The following is a 27,349-nucleotide window of genomic DNA, read 5'->3' as shown; positions in this document are numbered from 1 at the left end:
CTATTTTCATTTCCTCTTCGTAGCTTCCAGATAAGGCAGAGTACAGATAATTCCCAACAGGCATAGTGTACTTATTAATGGCTAATAAAGCATACGACAGAAAATTGCATCTTTTTTATCGGTAGTCACTGAAAATTCATGCGGGTTTTTTCGTAATGGACCAAGTGCAGGGGTAATACAGCTGAACTTAAAGGACCTGCATCCAATTTTTTTCCCATGTATTTGGAATTTATAGTACAGATATATTCAAAACGGGTCAAAACAAGTCTGTCTGCACCTAATTATAAAGTGTTTTACAGTTCAATAATCAAGAAGAGCCTGGTTAGAATGCTAGTTGATGTTAGCTTTACGATGAATGCAAAACTCTACTCTGGTCACTGAAAGTGGTGGATCGGGCTTATAAACTCATCACAGTGACTAGGATGCAAATCATTTAAAATTAAGTTGTGTTTTTCACGTTTTTTTAAGACAGTAAAAATCAGGTACAGCGCCTTTAAGCACCCCCAAATAAAAGCTAAGATAAAAAAAACTGTGTGAATGGCAATAATTAGAGCCTAATATTTTGACACTCGACTGCTTTGTGATCAAACGGCATAATGGAGGTTAAAATATACTTTCAAAGTTCAGCTCAATTTAATTAAATCAGATGAAAATAATTTAAAATACAAAGAAGTGGTATAACGGTGTTCAGATTCACAGGTTTTCTAATAGCAAAACAAAAGGGGAATACTTTGAACTTGTTTTGATGAACGTCAAAAAATAAGTTAAAAACAAAAAGTAATAGTTCAGCCTGCTTTGAGAAATTAACTGAGAAAAAATACAATTGAAGCTATGAAGTTCAAGGTGCAACACAATGTTTAGAATTATAATGAAAAAGTTGTGTTACACTGAACAAAATGTATGTGAGATTGTAAACTGAAATGTCTAAATTGTCCCTTCCACTTGGTGTATGTAATGAGTGCTTTCTTTGCTCATGTATGGTGCTAACTGCTTCTGGCAAAAGTCTGGCTCCATCTGCTTGCACATAGAGTTGACAGAAGACTCATGTCTCACCTAATCGACATAAGAGACGCAGACTGTTTTTCCTCCGGTGGTTATGAATTTCATTTGCATCTCCAAATTACAAATCCTGGGGAGGCAAGGTTAATTGGCCTGCATGTTAGCTTGATTATAGCTCCTCCAAGACAATGGGCATTGGCACTAGTCTGCTGCATGCAACAAATTACTCAAGTCATATGGAGAAACTTTGAATAACATAATGACATCTAATGAAGGCTAATTTCAATCTTAAACATAGTATTTTGAAAAACATATTTAAAGTAGCTGGGTTAGGCCCTAATCACGTTCAGTCTTAACGAAGATCTATTGTGTTTGTGTCTGCTGTATAACGACACGTGGATCATGACATAAGAACTTTTTAAATATTACAATATTCATCAACACAACGTAATAAAAGACACAGGCCTGCTGGCTTCTGCGTAATCTAAACTATGTCACACAATGGGAGGTAACGTCACTGCAAACGTCATCACAAAAAAGAGTCAGCAACTAGGATGGAAAGCTGCAGATCACACTAGCAAGCAGAAGATATTTAGTTTTTCATCTGTAGCAAAATGATTACACAATGCTGCCAAATCCTAAGTGTATAACTGATTGATTAAGAAAATAAAATAGGAAAACAAAGTATGTACAGAGCAGTGGGTGTGTGTTGGTGGAGGTAAAAACGGGGACTGATTAGCAATATGACGTCTTCAAAACAAGTCATTAAAGACTGTTCAATCACTCCAAATAAAACTTTGAGAGTAAATGAGAAGGGGAATCAGCGTGGTTAAAAGGAAAAGAAATAAGACTTTTGGACCATAACTTTTCATAATGTACACTTACATCAAAAGAAGCATTCTGTGTTTAGTTGTCACTAATTATGTTCTAGTACACAAGGCCATAGTGCGTGAAGCATTAATAAATACAAGGAAACCTGAAGTACAGAATAAATCATCTTTGCTTAGATAAAGCCCTTGTGGAACAAAATGGCCTGTGGAAACTGCATTCAGAAAGGCTGGAACATAATCCGGTTGTTGTTCAATTAGAAATCCAAGGATATTTGCAGAAAAAAATTGTTTACGCTAATATACAATAGGATGTTTGTGTGAATACAGTATTGTTTGACAAGATTGAGGGTCCTTTGGATCATTAATTAACTACCTTATAGTTGCATCACACAGTCGAGGACATCTTCTATTAATGGATGTATAGAGATGCAATATGAAGCAACACTACACATAATAACGTAAACATAAAACATTTTCAACAATGTAAGGTTGAGAACAGGTTCAGAACAGGATCAGGTGGAGAAAATTAGCTCCTAGATCATAACAGACATTTATCAGTATTTAGTGGAGACTATGTTGCCATGCTCCATTACTGTGTGATGTAGAATCTGCCCTGCTGCAGTCAGTAGGGCTCGGCACGGAGAGTGTAAATCTGCAGAAAAAATAACCAACAGTAGCCTCGTCTCCCTGGAGGACATTTACATCAGCCGGTGCAGGAGCAGAGCAAGCCTTCATCATGAATGATCCATCCAGTCCAATATCCCTCTCCTATCACAGAGGGCTGAGGAGCATTAAACATACAACAAAGGCACTAATACACTGTTTTTACTCACAGGCTTTAGGAGTCTTAACACTCTAAAATTGTGTTGTACATACTTTTAAAAATGTGATTTAATTAGGTGGTTATTGTTTTGTTTTCATTTTCTAGGTAAATGATGTGGATCACTTAAACTGATAGAAGGTTGTTTTTGTTGTTGTTGTTTTTTTTTTCCAGTGTTTAACAAAGTGAGTATGGTACTTAGGTATATTTTTACTTGCAGATATTTAGATAAAACTACCTTTGTCCAGTTAACTCTCTTCATCACAGTTTCAGGCTTGTAGATCTTCTTCGGCTCCAGTCCATAAGGCAGTTTGACCACAGGCAGTGCAGGTGGAGGAGGAGGTCCACCTGGACCACCGAAAGGTGGAGGAGGTGGAATGCCACATCCAGGAGGAGGAGGGGGCGGCGGGGGTCCTCCTCCAGGCAGAGGTGGTGGTGGAGGGGGCATACCTGCATGTCCTGGTGGAGGAGGAGGAGGAGGGGGAGGAGGACAGCCGCCGGGGGGAGGAGGGGGAGGAGGAGGTGGTGGTGGAGCAGCACCACCTGGGACAGGGGGAGGTGGTGGAGCTCCTCCAGCTGTCGGACCTGCCGCAACCTGTAAGGACACAACAGTAATGTTAATGAGAGAAACAAGACAAAACTCCCTATTATGTGACTGATTATAAAATTCTAAAACATATATAAAAATACAATTATATTCAATGTCTACACAATGTGTTTCCAGACAGCTGCAAGACTCCATAGTAAATACTAATATTGCTTTTGTAATATACAAAGTATGATCAATGGCTAACCAGCCAGACTCATTAACTGAAAGGGTCCAGCATTAATCTTATACCTTCAGGTTTTAGCCATGTATTAATTTACATATTAAATTGTCAGATCAGTTGTATTACTTTTCAAAATGTCAGTGCTTCTGTTTTTGTAATTTATAATGTATTTACAAAAGATAGCTGTTCTGTCATTGCACTGGACACAGCTTTGACAAATGTGCAAACACATCGATAAGAGCACCCCCGTATACTCTGGCGTGTAACACCATTACATGTTGTTATGAAACTGCAAATGCAAATGGAACAATTAGAGGCAGCAAAGCCGAGGCTGAGTTTGATCTTGGGAGCTGATCAGATGCCAGCTGTTTGGGCAACGTATTTCCACTTACACTTCTCATTTGCAAAGCTCATTCCTCTCAGCAGTTTTTTTCAAGCTGATTGTGCGCATTAAATGTGATAGTCCAATTATTTAAGACATTATATGGACCGGTCTTTCATTACATAGTGTCTCTCCCATGCATTTACTGGGGCTTAAATTTGAAAAGGTATTCTTTGAGGAGCTTCTCACAGATTGCCTAGAGCCCTTCACTGAAAAATCCAAATTCAATGATTACATGTGTGGCGGTCTGCAGCCCTCTGTGGCCAATTTTCTCTTCTAAGATTAAAATGAAGAGAATAGAAGCAAATTAGCAGGAAAATGAGAGAGCAGTTGTTTTCCATATTGAGTCTGTCCTTTTATCTGTCTTTTCTACATATCATGTCTGATTTACTAAAAAATAGAACAATTTCAATACCACTTTTTTTATTTTGTTCGTTTATAGCAATGGTAGAAACCAAAGTTCTTCCATTGTCCACTGAAGAGGTGAAGGATGTTGGTAATTACAGTTAGCACCAAATGATAATAAAAAGGACACTGCATCATTTTCAGAGTATGCCTTTAAAACTATTTATCTAGCAATTATTTAATTATGGGTGCTTTTATTGCTTGAAAAACATGAATCCCTACTGTCACCTCTCCACAGACCTGACCTGTAACTTGGCCACCTGCTTGTCTTCTTGGAGCCTGATACATTTAATGCCATACTCTTATAAAGGGAAAGCAATAGCATCTCCATGGAAACAAGCTGGTGCCACGCCCTCTACCAGAAAGGGTCCTCAATGTACCTTTAAATAAGTATATTTTATTATTATTTATTTATTTATTTATTTTTGTTTCATATTTTATAATCAAAACACAACTGTATTTTGACCTTTATTTCAATGCTCTCCTAGTGCTTGTCCAAAGACATTTACTATCTTATATAAGTGTACCTCTTGAGCACTAACACCTGTGTGTTCCTCTATATTATTCAATTCCAGGATTCATTTCAGCCTCCTTCTATTTACCATTACAAAAGATAATAAGCCTAATATAATCCACTGTAATACAACTATCTCTGAAGTGTACTAAAGCCCTAAGTCGAGTGTGTGGGATCCAACTGATTGACAGCGACTAAGCCAAGGCGACAAGCAAAGAGAACACCCACCTTGGCTTCAGATTCCCGGATGAGTTTCTGAGCCTTATTGAGCTCCTCTCTCTCAATAGTTAACTGTACGACACACAGTGGACACACCAGGCACACCAGACAGAGGAACACATGTGGGTGGGTTAGATAGACACACAAGAATCTCCACAAAGTAAGGAAACAAGAAGATAGACCAGATACAAGCAAGAGAACAAGAATGGCCCTTTGCACAGGAGATGACAGAGGAGAATCTAATTTGGTCTGATTAAGCTATTTGATGTGCAAAGGCAGAATGTGCTGTACCCTTGCACCTAAAAGGAGATGGGATATGTCTTCAAAAGAACATCAGTGGAGAACAGCGACTCCAGGATGAAAGGCACAAGGCAATGGCAGTCGTCGCAACACTCGGAAGCATGCTCCTATTGTCACTCGTAAATATATACAGGCAAAACAAAAGCTATGCAAGAAATGGAGGCTTTGCTTAACATGACTCCATTTTGCAAGCACACAAACCTTTGGGGAAAGCAACAGAAATTGTTTAAAGGCCCTATATTACACAAAATGGATTTTTGTGAGCTTTATGCCATGTTGTCATGATGCTACCTTCTCAAAAATTACCTGGAGTTGTGTTTTGTTTCATTCACACATTATTGAGTAATCTCTTATTATTAGTTAGTCTACATCTCCAAAGCTCAAAATGGAGTGGTAGTCTGTAAGTTAACAGCTACATTTTACCTTTAGTTCAGTAGAGATAGAGTTGAAAGGTGTATGAGGTTTAAAAACACAGTGAAACACAAGGTGGAACAGAGTGTTTTCCTCTTGAAAATATCTAAAACTCCAGGTATGGAGAAACAACATTAGAACATAGAGCAGTAAATAGCATAATATAAGTCTGTTAAAGTTAAAGGGATATCAAAACTGATCAGGAAATATTCATTTGATGAAAACTGTTGTAATTTTCAATAGGGAGGGCAAAATGGTAATGGATCTATAGGGTGATGAAAGAAATGGAAAAGGCCATGCGCCAAGACAACGCAAAACACACCAGAACAATCGTGTGGCTTTGACTTTTTGTAGCCTATTTAGAATCCTTTTAACATGCAAGGTATTACATTAACAACTATTATTGAAAATTTGAGGTCTAAAGTTCGGCTTTTCAAAAAATACAAATGTATATAAGAATGTATGTCTTTTCATATCAATTATTGCTATGGCAGGTGGATGTAAGGACACTATATTGTGGCATGCTTTGGGTGCTAAAAGCATTCCTTAGCATATAGTAATATTTTTCTGATGTGTTATCTTAGTTCATGCTCTCTGCTACCGACTAGACTAGGAAAGTAAATTTTTTTTATGTGTTTAGCATGGGTTTACAAATGAACTGGCCTCACCTCATAACAAGACACATTGCTTCAGAGGCTTTTCACACATTCACCTGTCATTACTATTTCAAACCAATTCTATCATGTGTAAAAGGGGGAGGCAGGCTGGTGGTGCAGGAGGGAGAACCGTGTAGCACTAGACCTGAGCTCCTTGCAGGGCTCAGCTGGGTCAGCTACAAGACGGCCAGGTTGTTAAAACCTATTAATGGGATGGTGCGCACTGCTCCTATGTACCTCCGCAGTGCTACATAATTCATCACATCCACAGCCAAGTGAATGAATAGGTTCCTCTTTTTGGCCTTGAATGGTTTGGCTCAAAGGTTTGTGAAGAGGGAAGCTGATTTCCACTTGTGATTTTGTCCTTTGTTGATGTTTACGGACGGGACTTCAACTCGACTCGATTGGAAGGCTAATCAAACGGCCACATCAAATAGGCCAGCTTGTTACCATGCCAAAGTTCCTCTCATTAAATGTGTCGGTGCGCAAACAAGGTGAAGAGCTGTGGCTCCAACATGCATGCCGTTTAATATTGAAGGAATGGTGTCTGGAAGATGAAAGGTTGTAGTTAAAGCGTACGGTTTTTAGGATCAGATAGCAACAGCAGCAAAGCACCTTTGATGGACAAATAGTATGTAAAGACTATCGTGGTTCATTAAAAGTCAGCAAAAGGCATGCAGCGTAAACCATGAAAGTGAACGAGAGAGAGAGTAGCGTAAGATTGATGCTGACCATGAAAAGAAACACCAACCTGTTTATGTTTTTTTACATCAAGCGTTTTAAAATAATTTTATTTATGTTCATGTTGGTTTTATTTGGGATTGAACAAAATGAAACATAATTTAAATAGAATAAAGAAAATCTTACTAACTATTTATCTATTCATCCATATATGGAATTACAGCAGAGCGCTATCAGTGCCCCAAGGTGTTAAGGTATTAATTACAACTGATGATGATATAGTATTGTGATGTTTGTACTATTGCTGAATATGTTAAATATGATACAACTGCAGACTAAGATTGCAAAGACTTTAGCTTGGAAACAATCTACAGTATTGTGAGTACTTTTGACATTCTTGGTCTCTGTATATCTGTCTCGAGTAACATAGAGTAAGTAGTTGCTATGGATGAACCGATACAGCTTTTTCAGTTCTGATACCTTTTCCGATACTATAGCTTTGAGTCTTATAGCTGCGACCAGTCTTATTACATTCATTTATAGATCCAATCAGTATAATGGCTGAAATGAAATTTGGGAGTCAATATCAAATACAGCAAAATGTTCCTTTTGGCGGCAATATCCGATACCAGTATTGCATCCCTAGTAAAAACCCTTCATTGTATATTTCTTTATACATTTGTACACATAAAGCTTTAGGGTACTTTTCACACATAGCTTGTATACATCTCCATATTAGTACAAGAAAATGTCATTTTTTCAGCTAAGGTTAATGTTTGTTGATGTGCGTCTTCCCTCTGTTTGAAGACACATTCAGACAGACAAAGAGCTCCTTCTCCCGAGACTCTGGTCTCTCTACTACCTGTTAATGCACCATCCACTCTTCGCTATTCAAAAGACTGAGCCCTGCCATGGGAGGCTTGGGTAAGGGTGTGTTGTGGGGATAAAAACACTCGGAAAATACAACATAAAAGCCTCAACAAGGGAAAAGGGCAGGTAAAAGTAACACAGCCTCATGCATGCATTTCTGACAGACGGAGGGGAGAGGAGAGAGCGCAAGGGAAGCAGGCTGACATGGCGGCGGTCTCATTATAATGGGTGGACAGTGGTGTGAAATTGAGTATGCTGTGAACCTGTTAGACTACAAACACAGGTGACAAGTGGCAACAGCGCACTCTGGGATAAAGTTATATGAGAAAACCTGATTTGACTTTGCGCAGGACTTTGCCTGAAGTTTGCTAAGGTAGACTTATAGGAATGCTGTGGAGTGAGGTATCACCATTTTCCAACTGAGAAATTTTCCAGTGAGGTAGGTGCATTTCATCAGATAGTGGGTGCCAACATGAGGAACGGCAAAAAATGATAAAAGCACTCTAAGATATAAATGTAGCTATAGCGTCTTTCAATGCTGGTTTAGATTAAATTCCCCTAAGCAGAAAGACAGGCTGCCCTTTTGTCCCAAGACAGTACTAAAGTGTTTGAAATTGGGTTAAGGGGGAAATAGCAGTCGTTTTCCATTTCCTTAAAATGGAGAGCTTTGGCCTGGAAGAAATGATGTGGACGCCTGAAAAAGGAGATGCAATCCATCTTTGTGATGATAGAATTACATAGGAAACGTTTCAATAGAGCAAATCCCCCACATAAAGAGATACACCGCGAGAAGGAGATTGACCCTTTATTAAATCAAATATTCCTGCATGGATGATAACTCCCACTTACTGGAGCAGTGCATCTCTAAGTGCATTGGAAGGCTATCATCGTGACCGAATCAACTCGTTTTTACATTGCTGACGCTTTCTTCCGATTGCTGTGATGTTGGAGATCTTTCATCACGTTTACAGGTACATTTGAGAGTAGCTTTCACACCTTCCTATAAAACCTACAATTGTGCTGCGCGCGTGTGAAGTGCAAGACTTTTCAGACACTTCTCTTTATGGATTTACCTGAGACTCCAGGGTCTGGATCTTTCCCTCCAACTCTTTGATTTTCTCTTCCTTCTTTTGACATTCGGCCTGAGCCTCCTGCCGCGCGCTGAACTCCTCATCAAACTGGAAGAAAGGAGATGAGGAAGAGTGAGTACATGTATTGTAGATTGCATGTCCACACAGTTACCAATGCACAAAAATACAATGGATCTGTTGAGCTAGGCGTGGCAGGGTGTCTCCATACATGCCGTCTTGCATGTCATTGGATTGTTCTTTTTCCGAGCACTCCATGGCCCTTAGTATCCTGGTGGTCTTTGGTTTTGTTTTAGATCTGCTTTTTATGTTGAAGGGTCTAACCTTTGAGGAGACCAAAGGATGTCACCCCAATGACATCAAAGTCCCAGTGTGACGTCTAGGACACTAGAGGGGCTCTTAAGACAAAAACACCCTAAGGTAGAATGGGACCAGGTTTATGAATATATATTTTTGTGCAGTCTTGTTGAGCATTCATCTGTTTATTCATGAGCAAACAACGTTGTGGAGAAAAAGGTCAGTTATCAACTAAAATACTATGGTCCACTAAACATATTAATTAATTTGATTTGAATGCATTAATTTGATCTGGAACAATGCACAAAACCCTTAAAAAAAGTTAATATGTAAATATGACATGCTGTATGCCAGGTTTGAACAAACATGCTAGTTTCCACCTGTACTCCCTGCATTTAAATAATAGTTAATTAACATTTGTACAGACACAATGTTTTATTCTGTCAAACAATCACCATAGAATTCTTACATTCACCCATCTTCTCAGTGCATACAGGTTGTTTTGAGAGTAACCATCGCTTGCTCCAGAGTGCAAACATATTATAGAGCTGGGCTATGATTTCGTATGGTAGATGGTTTCAGTGTGTTATTTTATCTGAACAGAGAATAAACACTAAAAACATAAAAACATTGTGTCACTAGTGGGTTTTTTTTTTGTTTTTTTTTTTTTGAGTTTTGCTTTTAGAGAAAATTTCATCTTAATTTACTATATCTGGCAATTGAAGATTCAATTTGGGGTGAGGGACAGAATATTTATTTGCACAAATAGCTGACCAAAATGATGCTATGGTAACAAGCTATCTTTCAAATCACCAGTCGTAATGTTGCTATGGTCAAGAGAAATGTCCAATTAGCCTGAGATCTGTGAAAGTATGATTTATGATTCATCACCATCCTTTCACATCTTTTAAATATGAAATCTTGTTTTAAATTTGAATTTGAATATCCCAAGAGCTACATGCAAGGCACTGCAATCAGTCTTCCAACAGTCGGACATCATGACATTTGATGGAAAAGCAATTTTTCATTTTTGAGCCCTCAAATTTGAGACTAGCCACTTCAAATCGCCAATCGAAAAAGTTATCTTTGTTTTGGACATGACTTCTTTCTTGGATTGTCAGGATAAAGGTTTGCTTTCCCTGATCTGTTTTGATCCCAATTTTGTTCTTGAATCAGTTTTGTTGTTGTTGTGTTTTTTTCATTATTAATTGATTTATGGAGTGATTGGTTGAACTTAAGTTGTAATTTTTCACATTATTTTTGCAACGCCCACTGTGATCTGACCTCTGAAGACTGCTCTCTAAATAAACGTTACTTTACTCTCTTACTGAGAGATATAAAAATGCTTGAGTTTAATACAGACGCAGAAAAAGCTCATAACTTTCCTGCCTTCTCAAAATATCTTGAAATAACAATGGGAAGCTGGGCTCAAAAACACCTACACATAGCTTTGCTGTATACATCAGACCGGTGGCATTGATCCTTGTAGTGTTGATACGGATCATGTAGCGTCACAGCCAGGTATTGATCAGGGCATTGGACAATCGATAGCTAGTCTGGGATCTCGCAGGCAGAAAAAAAAACTTTCCTGATGGGAGCCGGCAACGTGCAAGGGGCTGTTGGGAGTGATTAATGTCGTACCTTTTTCGAGTACTCGTCAGCTTTCTGCTCGCTCTCCTCCACCCGGGCTTTATCCACGCACTGATCTAAAAGACAAGGCAAACCACAGATACATGTATTTCAATAGAACGCATTTACAAAGAGTGCACAAATAGCTACATCATGCTTGTTGATGCATACAGACACCAGCAACAATATTGACCTACACCTTGCTTATGGGATACTGTTGAACATAATAAGAATAAGAAGTGTTTCTTTTAAAAATATAATGGGCTGTGTGTGTTGTGCATTTCAATCAATAAAATCCATAATTAACCTGTGACCTTTTAATGTAAATCTAGCAAATGGAAAACGTGTGATTATGCTAAGTTTGAAGATTAAAGGTACATAGTTTTTCCCATATATGTAACTGGCTCCACTACAGATATATTGTATAAACAGCTCTTGACATTAAATAAAGAAGCTGTGTGCTGTCTGCATCTAATTATAAGTGTTTTATTGTCTGATAGTCAGTTGCACTTGTTATCATGCTAGGTGTTGTTAGCTCTCCTCTGACAGCATAAACTCACTGCAGTGAAAAATTAAGATGTTTGGAATGCGTAAGGTAGTGAGGAATAACTTCGGACCACTGCAAAATTAACTAATTTTCACATTTATAAGACAGCGAAATTAGGCACAGTACCTTTAAACAAAAAATAATTGTTTTGATGCGGAATTCTGGTCTCCAATTGTTATTTGTTTGAATATTTGCACACATTTGTGATTCGGAGGTAGTTCAGTCCTTTCAGATCTGGTTAGAATAGATACTAGTCAGATTTATTTGATTATACTACACACGGGAATGCGAAAGGAAGACATCAAATACAAGCAAATAGAAAAGAGCATCCATTGTGAATATCAGATGTGGTAATAAGCATCTCACAACTGTGTTAATTTGCAAAACCAAAATCTTTACTTTCTTCTTTTTTTTTTTTTCAGACCAAATTTGAGTAAAGCAAGACACCAACTTCTTCCTCTGTGGATGGGTTTGGAAACTTTTAATGACCCTTTGTTGGTAAGTTACTAAACTGTCACCAGTGCATACTTACACATTGTTATTTGAGCTTTTTTTTTTTCCTATGTTTGAAAAGAAAACTGCAAAAACCACTGCAGCGTTAAAAGACGGTTTTGACTCCACTTTGCCTTTTCTTTTTAAGTTCCAAGAAGACAAAGCAAAAGTTTTACTGTTAAATTATATCTTATAATAAATCAATGGTAAAAGTCTTCTCACTACAGGTGTTTGGCAATGAAACCCTGGGAGAGTGTGGGAGGATAATGAAAGTCACTGTGAAGCATTGAATATCAAATGTATTTTTAGCATTATTAGTGATAAAACCCCTGCTGATTAAGTGGAATTTCTTTAACAAATTTAAAATATGTTAATATGAAAAAAGAGGTGAGAATCTATATAAAAACTGAAATCAGAAATTGCATGTGGCTTACCAATCAGATGAGTGAAGTCGACATCTAGGCGCTTACTATAGCCAAAATCAGGATCCATCCCACTGCGATGCAAGACAACCTGAGATACACATTCTTCTATAACCTTGTAATATTGGGGCCTGCAAGGGTCAAAAAAACAAAGAATCAAACAATTAGACAAGCTTCGGAAGTGTATGATGGACACAAAATCTTCCGGGCTAATTAAGCACAAATTATTCTCTTATTTGAACTAGAGGTCACGAAATGCCATGTCAGAAAAGGGTAGCCCATTACATTTCATCGCTTTCTTCACCCCGATCATGAAATTAGCAGATTAATAGGCAGCCAAGTCTGTGTTGTCCATTTCAAGGTGACGGACTGCAGCCAATGTTACGGTGAATGCGCCCTCCTTTGCCTAATTTACCATCATCTTTGCCAATTAGAACTAGCAAAGAGAAAAAAAACAAAATGTAAATCTAATCAGGGTAATGTGTGTAATTGAAAGCACAATGACTGGAAAAACATGTCAGCCAGTTAAGTGGTGTGACAGAGCAAGTCTTGTGAATCAGTCGGGAGAGTCTTACCTCGGTGCCCAGGTTTGTATCTGACCTTTACGCCGTAACATTATCAACTTTAATTGTAAGTGACATTTATCTAATACAATGCCACCTTAAGCAGAGATGCCAGGGGAGAAAGTGGGTATCACAACATTGTCCGGAAGTTAGACTCCTGCAGTGTTGCGGTAAACTTTTGTCAAACGTTTAAGTGTGAGTGTAAGTGTGAGTCGTGGGCATAAAGTGTAGCCAGGCTCTATTATGTTATGAATAGGATTTATTTTTTTTTGATGAACAAAATAGTGAAAAAATAAAATTTAATTCAGGATCATGTAGAGCAGGTTCATACAAACATTTTAAGATCAAACTGGCGAGGCTCAAAGCAGCAGTTACAGAGAGAGGGGTGAAAAGATCCAAATGAAAGTCAACAGCCTCCTGATGAACTTCCTATTTCGCATGTGGCGGCTAGCGCTTTAGCTATGTCCTCTCATATATATACGGTCTACGGTCGTGAGCCATTTTTACTGATTTTTCTCAATATTCTTAATATATGTAATATCGTTTTTACATAAGTATTCTTAATTGTGAACACTGACAGTTAACATTTTATTAATTAGCTTTGATTTTACTCATTTCTAGTAGCCTCAGGGACAAAAAAAATAATATTACTATTAGTGCTGTCATGCGATTAAAAAAATTGAGAGATTAATTAATTATGATCTGTAATTAATTAATCTAATTAATCTCATTTTAATCTCACCTAAAAATTGCTGAGAAAAGCTTCAATTTGAGGTATTTTCATTTAAATTCATTATTACATTATTGTGGCAGATCAAAAGACTGATATAGATTTTAAAAAGTGACTTTATAAAGTCATTTATTGTTTAACAAATCTCTCCAAATTGTCTGTTGAGCCCAAGTCTCCATGAATAAGAAACTGTTTGCTGTAAAGTAGCAAAGACGAGGAAATCTGAACATAATAACTTTTGTCTAAAGACAATAAAAAGTCCAGTCTTTCCTTAACCATATTAAAAATATTATTGATAGAGAAATGCTTTATATATGAGATCACTGGTTTTAGTCCTGGTTTTAGTCCTGGTTTAGACCTGCTTTAGTCCTACTTTAGTCCTAGTTTAGTCCTGGAATGGATTAATCCTGGTTTTAGTCCTGGTGTTAGTTCTGGTTTAGTCCTGGTTTAGACCTGGTTTAGACCTGGTTTAGTCCTGGTTTAGTCCTGGATTGGATTAGTCCTGGTTTTAGTCTTGGTGTTAGTTCTGGTTTAGAGGCGCACAGGAGGAAGCGCGGTTTACGCAGCGTACGCGAGAAAACACGATCCACACGCGGCTCACGGGAGCACGTCGGTGTCCGCGCAGTGTCTACGGAAGGAAACGTGGTCCGCGCGTTCTCAGGTTAATGACGATGATGAAGGTGTGTGTTTGTTTGTGTGTGTTTGTGTGCGTGTCCCCTCATGTGGCAGGTCACTATAGGACAGTAGTGCAGACATCATGAGCCTATGCAGGTTGTTTTCACCAGTGACATTTAAGTTGTAGGCGATATTATATTTGTTATTTTCTTTTATATTTCATGTTGGGAGAATAATTTCCAAGACACGAATGCATTTTTACCTGTGCGATGCTGCTTCTGTTCTACTGGCTCTTCCACCTCGTCCATTGTGCGACTGACGCCGTCAACTTTAACATGACGTTTACGTTGCTCTTACTGCGCGCGTTTTGTGTGGGTTTCCGGCAATGAGTGGAATTACCGAAATCAAAAAATGTATAAATGTGTTTTTTGTGTGTGTGTTGTTGTCCCAACAACACATAAAAACAGGTTTCATAATAAAGCAACTCGCATACAGAAACAGTAAAGTTAGAGATTAAAAATGAGATTAACGCGATTAAAAAACATAACGCGCTAAATATGACTGTAATTAATTAATCGCAATTAACGCGATAATTTGACACCCCTAATTACTATACTATAAAGCTTTCTCTTCTTTGGGTGTATATAACATGTCCAGTTCAGAAACAACAAGTGCTGTCACAATACAAACATTTCAAGCTCAAGTTCTATACCAATGAAAGGACTTCATACTCTTTACTGAATTTGATAATGTACTATAGTAGTGAATTAGAAAACATAATGTAGTTTTAACACAAACTAACCATAGTTTCATTCAAATTTCCATATGGTCTGATGATATACTGTATGGACAAATCCAACCCACTAACCAAGTCCCATTCAAATCAAAAAGTCGTTCTATTGGTACTGGTGGGTGGACAGACCATACCATGCTGTGAGCAGGAATTTGAAAAACAAACATGTTTTAAGCCAAAGCAAATAAAACCAACATCTAGGTGCAGTGATTTTGAAAGCATAAAACGGTGTACATTAAGCGTTAGCCGTTTTCGCCCACTCCTGGTTGGAACGAGGCGGCGAAAGCTCACACAGCACCCTGCCACGCTTAAGCACTGTGCCACTCGGCTTACAACTGTCACCGATGTACACTGCATTATTATCTCAATAAGCCGCCCTATTTTTCCTGCGTCCTCCATCCTCCGCCATCGCAGAGCCAGATAGGAGCTGGGCGAGATAAGTTGCGCTGGAGAGAGTGACCCAGAACTGTCAGCCGGCTCTTCTGCGGTGGGCAGGGCCGGGCTCCCGAAGCAAACACATGTCCCCTGCATCACTTCGCTACCTTTTTTTTTATTCTGGTGTTTTTTACTCTGCTCGTAGTTCAGCAGAGCAACCGCAGTCACTTGATCCAGGCCTGCTCCACATAGCCAGTGTAATCCCCATATCGCTGGGCGCCAAAAGAGCAGATCGGCGCTATATTTACGGGGTGGGTTTGATGTGCTCCCATTCATTAGGCTTGCCGAGAGATTAATTATCAAAAATAAACCGAGCCCTGGAGGGGGGAAAACCAGAGCAAATGTTGTGTTGGAGAAATGACACTAGGAGCTAAAGCAGTTTGTTTACTGTAAAGTGCAGCATTGTACAAACAGCGTTATATTGTTTGTGTGGTTCCTTTGACATAAGGTGATTACTCAAGGTGATCAAAATCCCAAAATAAATCTCAGGTGGAACGAGCTTAGCAAACACACCCTCAGCATTCTTTGATCACTAAAAACGCTGTCAAGCCGGCATACATACAAAATGACATACTACTCCTTCAACCTGCCTATTCAAATGCTATCTTTTCAAACACACTTTTCTCATTACACAACTGCCAACCTTATCCTATATTGGCTAAGCAACAAGAAAACAGCATGAAATAAACATGCTTTTGAGCGCGCCATCACTTTTGTCTACTGGCTATTGGCAACATATAGTTCCCATCAAAGAGGATATGTATTTGCAGAACATGGTGGTCTATTAAAAAAAACAAAAAAACATAGTACAAACATAGTAAAGGAATAATATTAAAGGTGCAATATGTATCCTTTTTGGTGGTGTGTACGTCACTCTCTAGAATGGAGAGGTAATTGCTTTGGTACGATCTGACATTGAAGTATCCATCTTGCATTTATTTAGCTGCTAAACTGGTAATTGCTCAAAAACACTGCATTCTTACTGTGTGCAGGGATGCCTCTTTACACATCTGAATGCAAGTAAATTTGCATGGTGGTGCTATCTGCCTGTCTCCATGGAGATAGATAAGCTTAATGTCACACTTTGGCACATTGCAAAGAAATATCATCTGCATGAACACAAACAGAAAACGTACATAGTGCACCCGGAAAGTCATGCAAAAAACTGAACTGTGTTGTGGTGGTTCTAGTCTAGTGGCTATTAAAACTTTTTAGCATTACACAACTTAAAGGCTACATGCTAGAAGACATGAAACCTATGAGAGCCAAGCCTTCACTTAAAGATAGATGGTAAGCATTAGGATCAGCTGCATGCACTGTATCTAGTGCCGTACAGCACCTCTCCTCCCCACAGAGCACGGAGCAGTGATGTATGGGAAATAAAGAGCTTCACTTAGACAGCATTTCTGGGGTTAATGTTTGGGTGTGCACATGTGCTGCCTTCTCTGTGCATTTACGATGATGGCAAAGAAAAATGTATTTCAAAAACATATCCTTTAAAGAAGCCCATTTTTTATGAGGCCTGATCCCTCATATGGCTGGCTTACAGCGGGGTACACGGACAGCGGAGTTGGGGTGGATGTGCCTGTAGTGGCTGGTTAATGCGAATTCTATTTCTCACTTCCCCCGAATAGATGAGCAATACATTATTCATAACTCCAAGGGTACAGCAACTTGTCTATGGTAAATTCATCTTCCTGCTCTCATCCTCCCTCCGTCTTCTAACTTTCTTTTTATGTCTTATTTCTGCAAAAAGGTCTGACACAGCAGTAGATTCATCAGTGTCACTCCATTCACAGAAGTGGCTGCATTTCTGCCCAGTGACTGACAGATTTGCTCTTCAGACGCAAAGTAAAAAGGCCAACCTATTATTCTGGCAATTGTTCATTATATAGGCGGTGGACAGGTTGTATATTTACTCGATAGTGCCTGCACTTATATGCAATTAAAGTTTACTTTTTCAAACTTTATTTTTCACAGTAAACTGGATTGCTTTTTTATTTATTATATATTATTTGTTATATTTTAATATTAGTAATGGATTCATACATTGATACCTTCTTGTAGAAACTGCAAGAAAGCAGGTTAGTACGTTGGTCACAACAAAGCTATTCAGAAGCAAATGGTTTCCATCAGATAAAATACTTCATTTATATAGACAACACAAAAGCTTCACATTGGTAAGAATCAGAACTGGAAAAGTTTTATTGCCATTATGAAAACATAACAAAATCCACAAAGTAGGAATTTGCATTGGCAATATCAGAAAGAAAAAGAACCACCGCTTATCATTTGCATTGTGAGATTTACCAGATGTCTTTCATTTGGGCTAAATTACACAGTAAAGTATCTTAACAAAAACTTCAGAGAATTTAGCATTTTTGCATGAAAATGCAAAAATAACAGACAGAAAACTGCTTTGGTGTTTGAACTTACCTGATGTAATAGTCATTCCTGATGAGTAGCAGATGCTGTAGAATGGATAGGAAGTATGTTTCTGAGCCCGTGTCTTTGACCATGTTGGACAGGAGATGGTACACCTCATCCATATCAGTGAGGAGGCCGAATTAAGGAAAGCAACAGAACAGCATAAGAATAGCAATAATACTTTTTTAATACAATACTCACATTAAGACATTTGTATCTTCATTAGTCGAGGCTTTGAAACTAGTTCATTTCCCCAGTTCCTAACCTCTTTTTTTTTTCTGACAGCCATCAGCGTACAAAGCAAACAAGCGATGTGACTTGTCTTATCCGTTTTCTCCGGGGGAACATAGCGCACAGTAAACACCTCACAAGAGGAGGTGTATTGGCAATAAAGAACAGTCCCTGCGGTTTACCTGTCAGTCTGCGCCTTTTCCAAGATACAGGAAATTAATTACACGAGTAGCTCAGTAGTTTGAAGATTTAAGGTGAGAATAAAAAGCAGTGGATAAGAAATGTTACCTGTGTTCCCAACTGTAATTGAAACTGACCCACATGTAGAAGGGAAGATTCGCATTATTAAATTTGCAAAAGGTATTGATTATGTGTCATGATTTCCCCAAGAGGACAGAAAGATGGCGTTGATGGTTAAAACTGAAATAATAATAAGTACTATCTTACTTGTCATTCTGCAGACATAAACCACATGTGACAACTGGCGAGTTATTTTTACCCTTCCAGCAACTACAGTATGCTCACAGAATCAAAGAGGTTAAAACAAGAGTAAATAGAGATCAGTTTCTTTTTTAATCTCTATATAAAAGGGGAATTTCTCTATGGAGTCTCATTATGGAAGAAACCTTTCAAATGTGAGCTAGAAAGGAAACTACGGAGACATGTGAGTTGTTGGACTGAAGAAGATGAATGACAATTAATATATAATTGCCTTTAAACTAGGAAGTGATAAATGGCACTCGTCAGTCTGTAGATACTGGGGACCTGTATGAAATAGAAAGATAGAAAGAATGTTCAAAGGTGGGTAGAGTAACAAAAAAAATACCTAAGTGAGAGTATTATTACTTTAAAATAATATTACTTAAGTAAAAGTAGAAACTATTGAGTCATAAAAATAAAAAAAACACTAAGTAAATAGTATTTCGGGAAACTACTACTCAAGTGAATGTCTAAATATCTGATATATAATGTTTAGCTAGTGTAACTGGAAAGACAATCCATCAATCACAAATGTTGAAACCTTTTAGTACTGTCAACATAAATCTTTTGTAGATATTTTCAAAGTGGAAAGAGTAACCAAAACCTTTACTTAAGTACTGCTACATTGTAAAATATATTACTCAAGTCTGAAAATTGCAGCCTAATCCATGTATTTATTATATTATATTTAATTCCAGCCACTAAATAGAACAAAACGATGAATGAAACTGCTGTTTCTGTATGCCATGCCCTTATTCTATTTGTAATACTGCTTGTGGTTAACATACAAACAAGGTTAAGCCGTTTATTGATTATAATTTGGGTCCTAACGTAATTTGTCTATTTCCATCAATAAGGAATTAATACCTGCTTTGTGCAGAAACGTCAATAACTCTTATATTGTAATTCATTTAATTTCCTGAATAAAAGAATCCTCTGCCTAACTCCCTTTCCCTTTCCTCCACTCCTCGTCCACTCCAAACAATCTGCAGCCGCTGCAATTTGAGACGATCAATTCTTTTAAATACTGTTTGACACTTTTCCTATTAATTCCAACAATGTCTGTAATTAAACTCCTATCCCATATCAAATTTCGAGAGCTGAGCGAGGGCTGGGGAATACATGCTTTCTCTAACGTATCATTTCCCTCCTCCTGTATTAGCCAAGTGTGAAGCCTGGGAGAATAACCAATCCTACGAGATTCAATTATAGCCTCACCACAGAAGCATTTGAGAGGACATGAGAAGGCGCGCAGACTGGGAAAGTGTCCAACGAGCTCCATCTATCACTAAGCTGCAGACATGGACCTAATGTGGAATGCCAATCCGCACGATGACATCCCCTCCCTCTCTCCCTCTCTCTCTCTCTCTCTCTCTCTTCCTTTCCCTCCCTTGGTTGTCTCGGAGTTTCTCTCTCTCTCCAAATAATGAATAAACATGAGTGGCAGTAGAGTATGATGTAGGCCAGTCAGCGGTGGGCTCAATCAATCACCATTGCACAGTCCATTAATATGTATCAGTGGCCCGGAGTCGCCTCCCCAGCACATGGACCACGGACTGGACACAGAGGAGAAGCGCAACTCCAGGTTAATATTTATGAACTTGAAACAAGGCACAAAGGCAATGCGCAGGTGGTTTTGGGGGCTAAGAGGATACACACATTGTTTAAGGCTATAGGACGTGTTTAGAAATAGATATTTTCCCAAGAGTCTTTATATTACCTTTAGAGAAATGCGTATGCTGTCACCACTGTGGGTTATTTGTGGGTGTAGTCTGTTAGCAAAATAACTCAAAACATGCACTGTCATGTTTTGGTTATGTTTGTAAGAGAGGGACAAATAAAAAAAAATAAAAAAAATTGTTTGGTTGTTGAATCTGAAACAATATTTTTTATGGGCCCTTGGCTAAAGGAATATCTCACAGAAAGAAAATTCCAGCCAAGAAAAGTCAAAACAGAAACAAATGTCTGCACCACAAAGACCAACAGAGATGTCATGCTAACAAATGTTTGTGGTACATCACAATTGTATGATTATTTACAAGTAACACATTCTCCAACATGTGACCAGTTTAAATAAAACTTTCTGTTATTCTTTCTAGTTGATTAAAGTTAAATATTATATAACAAAAACTGCTAGATACAAGACTGTGTTTTTTTGATTTGGAGAATAGATACATTTTAGATTGAAATTTCTTAATTTTGCTTTTTATTTTCTAGTTGTTAAAATCATATTTTAACCTGAAGAATCACAATATCAACCCACAAGGGAGGGAAGAGACTAAATAAAAAAAAAAATTTAGAAGAACTGTATAGTTTTTAGTACATCACCACTTACAAATACTACTAGGACTAAACCTGAAACCAAACCTGTACTAGACCAGGACAACACAGGGACCAGAACTAGGCCAAATACTCCGCATCAGGGCAAAAATGGGCTCAAATCAGGTCCAAATAAGGATAAGTGTGAGCGCACCCTTAGTTTGCAGTTTTAGGGCCCCCATCTGCCAAAATAAATGGTTTAGACTGGACATTCAAATCATGCTCTTTGATCAATACTGCTTTGCCCTTGGAAACAAACATCAGACCGTCTCATTTGTGAACCTGTTCAAGCACATCATTAATCCAGATTGAGTTTTTTTCTTCTCTCCTCTTTCTCTCACCACTCTTCCTCCCTCCCTCCCTCCCTCCCCACACACACACACACACACACACACACACACACACTCACACACACAGACACACACACCGATAACCTCCTGTTCCTCACCTACATGTGTCAACACAAACTGTCACTCACTGCGCCACTTTTGCTCAAGAACTGTGGGATATGATGGAGGAAAAAAAAACAGAAGAGAGTTATGGGGAACGAACATCTGCATAACAATGTGAGCCTCTGGTAGGACTGCTCCCAGTGTCAGCCGATCGCGCATAGCCCCGGAGAAGAATTGTGAATTATTAAACGCTCCAACTCCAGGACGCACCGCAAAGTTCCCCCCAACTTTGGACTCAATTACTTTGAACCTTATTAACTGCGACTCGGCATATTTGGAGCTGAATGGACAAGGGGCTGGAGGAGAGAATTCAACCTGTCTGAAGGAATAGTAAGTAACACTGTGAGTCGTAATAGTTAATTAGCGGAGGCCGTATAACATAAAAATGACTGCACATAAATTCATTTAATAGGCCGCTGTTCATGGTAAGTGCTAGAAGAGAAGGAAGTGCAGTGGAGCTGGGAGACTATCAGTGTTTGGAAATATGCTTTTGACTCACTATACAATTGTAGTTCATGCAAATAGTGGGACAATAAAGACACACATGTATCAAAGTTAAGAAAGTTTTCTGAAATAAATAGTACTGAAAATTGTAGTCTTTTGCTGGTATGATAAATAGAAAGGAAGGGTATCTCCATGAAATATAGTTTGCCAAGTGAATGTGCATTTTACTACCAAGGAACAGATCATTTAATATGACAGTTCTTTTTTTTTTTTTTTTCAAAAGCAAATATGTCAATGTGTTCAGTATCATATGCATCTCATTTACCCTAAATTTACCAGATTAAGGCACTAGATATAGTTTACAAATGAGCAAATATTACAAAGCAATAGCTGACTAAAGGAATTGGTCAACTGCACTGTCCTGTGCACTGATTAAGTGAATAAAAGGGGGTGTGGCATAGTACTGGAAGAATCTCCCAAAATCATTAGGATCTTGCCAAAAACTAAGGAAGTAATAAAATAGTAAAAACTAAGAAACCTCCAGCTGTCACACTCCATGGGTTTTCCAGATCCACTTGTCTTTGTAAAGTTTTGTCAAAGCGCGTGGTTCTGGCTGGCCAAGTAATGCTTTTCATATATTATCCATAACTACTTTTACAACAGTGCTACTTACATAGAAGAGAAAACATAACACCTGTATGAGTAGGAATGGGTATGTGGGACGTTATGATGACTGATTTCACCTACAGAGACATGGCCAGAGATGAGGTTCGATAATGCGCTCTGAGACTTCAAATCCTCCACTAATGAACCAAGTGATGAGCAGCTTAGTGTGCAAAGCCTTGGCCAAACTCACAATATATACACTCATCCATACTCAATAGTAGAACCGCAGGTCTCCTCTGTGTTTATTCATTCTGTGAGGGGACAAAAGGATATTCCATTTCAGCACGGATGTCATCGAGCCGGTGAGAGAGTTCGATAGAGTCCTCCTCCTTGTTTTCATTGAAAACCTTCAGCTGAATGTCCAGTTCCTCGGTCTCTTTCAGCTCCTACGACCAACAAACACATCATTTGCAGAGTGATTTAGAATGGGGCAACACAGTTTAGATTGTGTCTTATAGCTATACAGTCCTCATGGAAACATACACTTACACATTTATAATAATGTATAATAATGGCAGATAAGCACATACAGATATTCACTTAATTAATTAAAATACAGTTATTTTAACATGCATAGCCTTGTGAATGGTTTTGTGCAGTGTTGCATAGACATACCAATTATTTTCAAAGCATGTTTTTTACCCTGCACCATATAATTTACATAAAGTCCTAGGGTTGATTTTTCTAAGCATATGTTTTCTATATATGATAAATGCTAATCTAGTGTTCCAAATTTACAACATGTACTCATACATAAGGAAAAGTGTATGAGTATTTCAATTCATAAATATAATTAACAATGATGATTAAAAGCCTCATCATCGTCCTCTTTTTCTTACAGGTCAACTGTCCGGGGCAGGATGTAGTCCCTTTTGCAGCTGTCCTGAAAACTGGGGAATGTGAGACACGGTGAAACCTCTCTGCAGGCATCCCAGACAGTACCAATTTCTGCACACCTGTTCCGCCACAAGGGGCTCCGGCAGTGCTCTTTACCAGCGCTCGATGAATCACCAGAGGAGCGCTTTACAGATGGAGACAGGGCCAAATGTAACCCAATTTCTGCAGGTATCAATCACCCACGGCCGTTTTTTTGGTCATACCATCTGTCTTGAGCAACCCCGGCTAGAAAGGGAGGTGCCTCTATGCCACAACATGAAGAAAAGGCCACGGTGTGAGCATAGCCAGCCAAATGCATCATCCAAAGTTGAGTTTATCTTTGGCTACGCTGACGAGGGAGCGGTATTTGATGAAAAGGTGTCACTTTGAACATTTATAAATGACAGACCTATACTAGAGCGGGCAGATTTGAAGCTAATTAAAGTAATGGCGGTAATAATCAACAGGAGCAGATGGGATGACTTATTAACAAGTGGCTTGGTGACACGTTCGGCCCTTTTGCTGCAAATGAGGGGCTGACTGATGAGTCAGAGCTCCCCCTGTGAAGAAGTGTCACTGCACTGCTAATGATCCCACAAGAACCTGTGCAACTGTGACATAAAACACCTGCATATTTGACAGTACTTGACAAGTGAGTGCTACTACTGTTATTCCTTAAGGAGAAGCAAAGAAACAACAGTCAGCTGGTGATGGATGTTTGTTACTATTACATTGTGATCTCAGAAGTAAGATGATACTATAACCCAGTGAAGGATCTGAGTGTTCACTACTTAACTCATGAAAGACTTGAATGTTCATAATAATAAGTTAAAGGCATATTTATTGTCTCATGAGTGAGGAACAAAACCCTGTGACATCTTTCACAGCTTATTCTAATAGTAATTATAGGGCATTGATTTTTCCCACTTTACAAATAGTATCAGAGGATCATTACACTGTTTATAGTTATAGAAAATAATAGATTTTAGAAAAACAAAAGTAAACTTTAACTTGCAATATTATTTTCCTGAATATAAACCATACAGATTTTTAATTAGCGCCATTTAACACCAAAAATATGTAAAAATCAATTCTCCAAAGTCTAAAATTATGCTCCCAACAAAATGCTTTTGCTGACTGGCTGTAGGCAGCATATTGTTGACAATTACAAATCTTGATTAGATTTTAAGTGCTATTCATAACATAGAGCAGACCTGGGCATTGTCCAGCTTCTGGGCCACATACGCCCTTAGGTTGACTGCGTCCGGCCTGTTTAAGCTAATTAGGAATCACGAAATAAACATATTTTATAATTTTACCTCATGCATGGACTAAAGATGCATTGCTTTTATTTTAGAGGTGTTAGTTTTTTAAATTACATTTTTTATAAGGCAACCTCACATTTTCATTGCTTAGTCATAACATATATTCTTACCAGTCTTACCAGCTTGTCAAAACAATGCTATTTACTGCTTTTACTGCTTTATAAAGAAATACAATTAATATTATGAGGAACTGAGTTAAGCATGTTGCCCCTTCACAGTATTTTCTGTTTCTCATGTGGCCCCATGAAAAAAATAATTTCCCAACTCTGACATAGAGAATTTAGGTATTTCTTTGGTCATTAAACATGAGGATTTTAAAGACTTGTGTGTCTGATACTCTGTGAACTCACCGGCAGGATCTTCTTGAGACCACATCTTAGGAACTCATTCCGTAAGTGTATCCGGAAGTCGAGGTCATCAGGGGAAGTGACCAGGGCATTGATCAGCTGCATACAGGCGACCTGCGGTGTCAACAGACAGTGGAAGAAGACTAGAAATGTTAGACAAACATCACAACAGTAAGACTCGAAGTCAATTATGTATTATGAAATCAATGGTAGAGACAAAAGCAATTACGATTGATTAGAAATACTACAATAAATGCCTGTTGTGCATTATAGATGGATTTACTGGTAAGACAACAGCTTACATGTGTGTTGGTGGTTGTGTGATTGTGTGTGTGTACTGATAGAGGAAATCGCTGATGAATTATAATGAGGTGTAAGGTGTTTCTAGGGAGCACAGTGTGGATGAGACACTTTTCCTTTGACAGACAATCGATAGCAAGCTGAGGGATTCCCATGGACCATGTGCAAACCTTGACCCTCTGCTATTGGATTGTGTGGGTTATTTGTAAGAGCCACAATATTCCTGGTGCTGCGCATTGTGAGATAGCCTTATTTTTCTACAATATATTAGTCAAGCATGATGTAATGTGTCAAAATGTAGTGTCTATGCAGAAGCTTGATTATGTTGCAATGAGTGCTAGAATTGTTGATACATTATTTGGTTTTGGCTCCTTAATTCAAAATCTAGATGGAGCTTAAGGCATACCATTAATTGTCCCCATAAAGAAATGTATCCTCTGCATTTGACCCATCCTTCAATGCCGCTGGGGCAATGTGTCAGGAGCAGTGGAGACCCCTCTCCAGAGCTATTGTGAATGGTTTGGGTCGAGTTTGGAAGTCTGACACTAAAGCAGTTTCCCAATATGCAAATGTACAAAATGTCTTAATAAAATATGATCATGATGTTGCTTTTTTGAGCTTTATGGTAAAATGCATAATAAAAATGTATTTGGGGAGGCATTTTAAGAGCAGAGCAAGTGCACTAGCAAGCTTTCCATTCAAAAGTAGGACATATTCTCCTGGGGAGCCTAGCAGCAGTGAACACGTCACAACCACTATTTCTAGCCACTAAGTTCTCCATGTTGCAAAAGACTAAATTTCTTCAAGCAAAACCCTAAACATTTTATGGTACCCACAAGAGCGTTACGTAAACAGTGGCTACATAAAGGAATCCCCTATGTCTTCATTGGATTTATGGGAGTGGTGATACAGTGGTGTTCATGAAAAATTCTGTTTGTTCTACTGCATATAGTTTAGATTGATGTCTACATCAAACGCACCTCAGTGTATAGGAGTGCTCTCAACAGGGTATAGTCTATTTTATGGGATTACATAGAGCTTTCTATGGTGCTATAGCTTAAATGTTGTAATTAAAAGTGGCACTGCTGAGACAGATTTGAAATCGCATCACCCAGACCACCATACAATATTTTCATCACATTAAAAAGGGGGTTTAACTCTTCTATGTTATATTATTTGTTTACACATAATACAGATAGATCGCCATGTTACATTTTATTGTTTTGAAAATGCTATATTTGCTGAAAATTACTGCACGAGAGTATGGGTGCTAGAGATTTTTGCACCAAGAGGAGGGGTAAAATAGTGCCCATGATAGATCGCTAAATTACTCAAATATGTGTAGATGACATTTAAAACCTCTTCAGGCATGTTTATCTTTTTATGAGGAGACATAATATATATATATATATATAATATGGTAAAAAGCTCCATAAAGCACATTTTGTGTAATACCTCTTTAAGAATCGCATTGCCTGTTTTTTGGGTAAAAAGTCCATTAATTTACTCCATCTCCTGCACTAGCAACATGTTTTCATTTAGTTCACAATTAGCAGCTCTTCATTTCATTAAGGGCAAAAAGGAGAAAGAAGTGCCTCCAAATAAAAGTATATCTACGGCACTTTCCGGTTCCACGCTCGCCTCATCAGTTCCTTTCACAACTTACTTCCCCACTAGTTAAAAAAGCAATTCCTAAAGTAATTTCCTTCACAAAAACATGTTTAAGTGGTGTTTTGAGGGCAAAGTCTAGTTTTTTTTTTTTTTCCTCCACTTGAGAAGAATCTTGTTGAATAAGGGAAGGTACAGTGCTTAGGCTGGCCTTTCACACGAACTCCTCTGGGACCAAACTTGACAGCCGCACAGAAGGAAAAAAGGGAATGGAGTTTGTAAAAAAAAAAAAAAAAAGTAAAGAAAGAGTTACAAAAAAGGACAAAAAGCTTAGAGGACATCAACATCTCGCAATCTCTTATTATCATTGCTCAAGTGTTCTCAATGGGAAGAAGAACCAGGTGTT

General features: G+C 38.3%; 1 protein-coding gene across 7 annotated transcripts in view; it reads right to left on the bottom strand.

Annotated features, from left to right (window-relative positions):
• Positions 1–27,349, bottom strand: part of diaph2 (diaphanous-related formin 2) — a 424,564-nt gene that overhangs the window by 307,891 nt on the left and 89,324 nt on the right. For all 7 annotated transcript variants that reach the window (XM_055158844.1, XM_055158843.1, XM_055158845.1 and 4 more), the window contains 7 exons: positions 25,039–25,149; positions 22,761–22,873; positions 17,905–18,021; positions 12,345–12,463; positions 10,884–10,948; positions 8,931–9,035; positions 2,888–3,244 (listed from right to left, as the gene is read on the bottom strand). In XM_055158844.1, the coding sequence (XP_055014819.1) occupies positions 2,888–3,244; positions 8,931–9,035; positions 10,884–10,948; positions 12,345–12,463; positions 17,905–18,021; positions 22,761–22,873; positions 25,039–25,149 (987 nt within the window). The remainder of the gene's footprint in view (positions 1–2,887; positions 3,245–8,930; positions 9,036–10,883; positions 10,949–12,344; positions 12,464–17,904; positions 18,022–22,760; positions 22,874–25,038; positions 25,150–27,349) is intronic.

This window comes from Boleophthalmus pectinirostris, unplaced genomic scaffold (genome assembly GCF_026225935.1).
Source record: "Boleophthalmus pectinirostris isolate CB_2022bp ecotype Guang Dong unplaced genomic scaffold, ASM2622593v1 HiC_scaffold_23, whole genome shotgun sequence".
Taxonomy (NCBI): Eukaryota; Metazoa; Chordata; class Actinopteri; order Gobiiformes; family Gobiidae; genus Boleophthalmus; species Boleophthalmus pectinirostris.
This window is presented reverse-complemented; position numbering and strand designations above follow the sequence as displayed.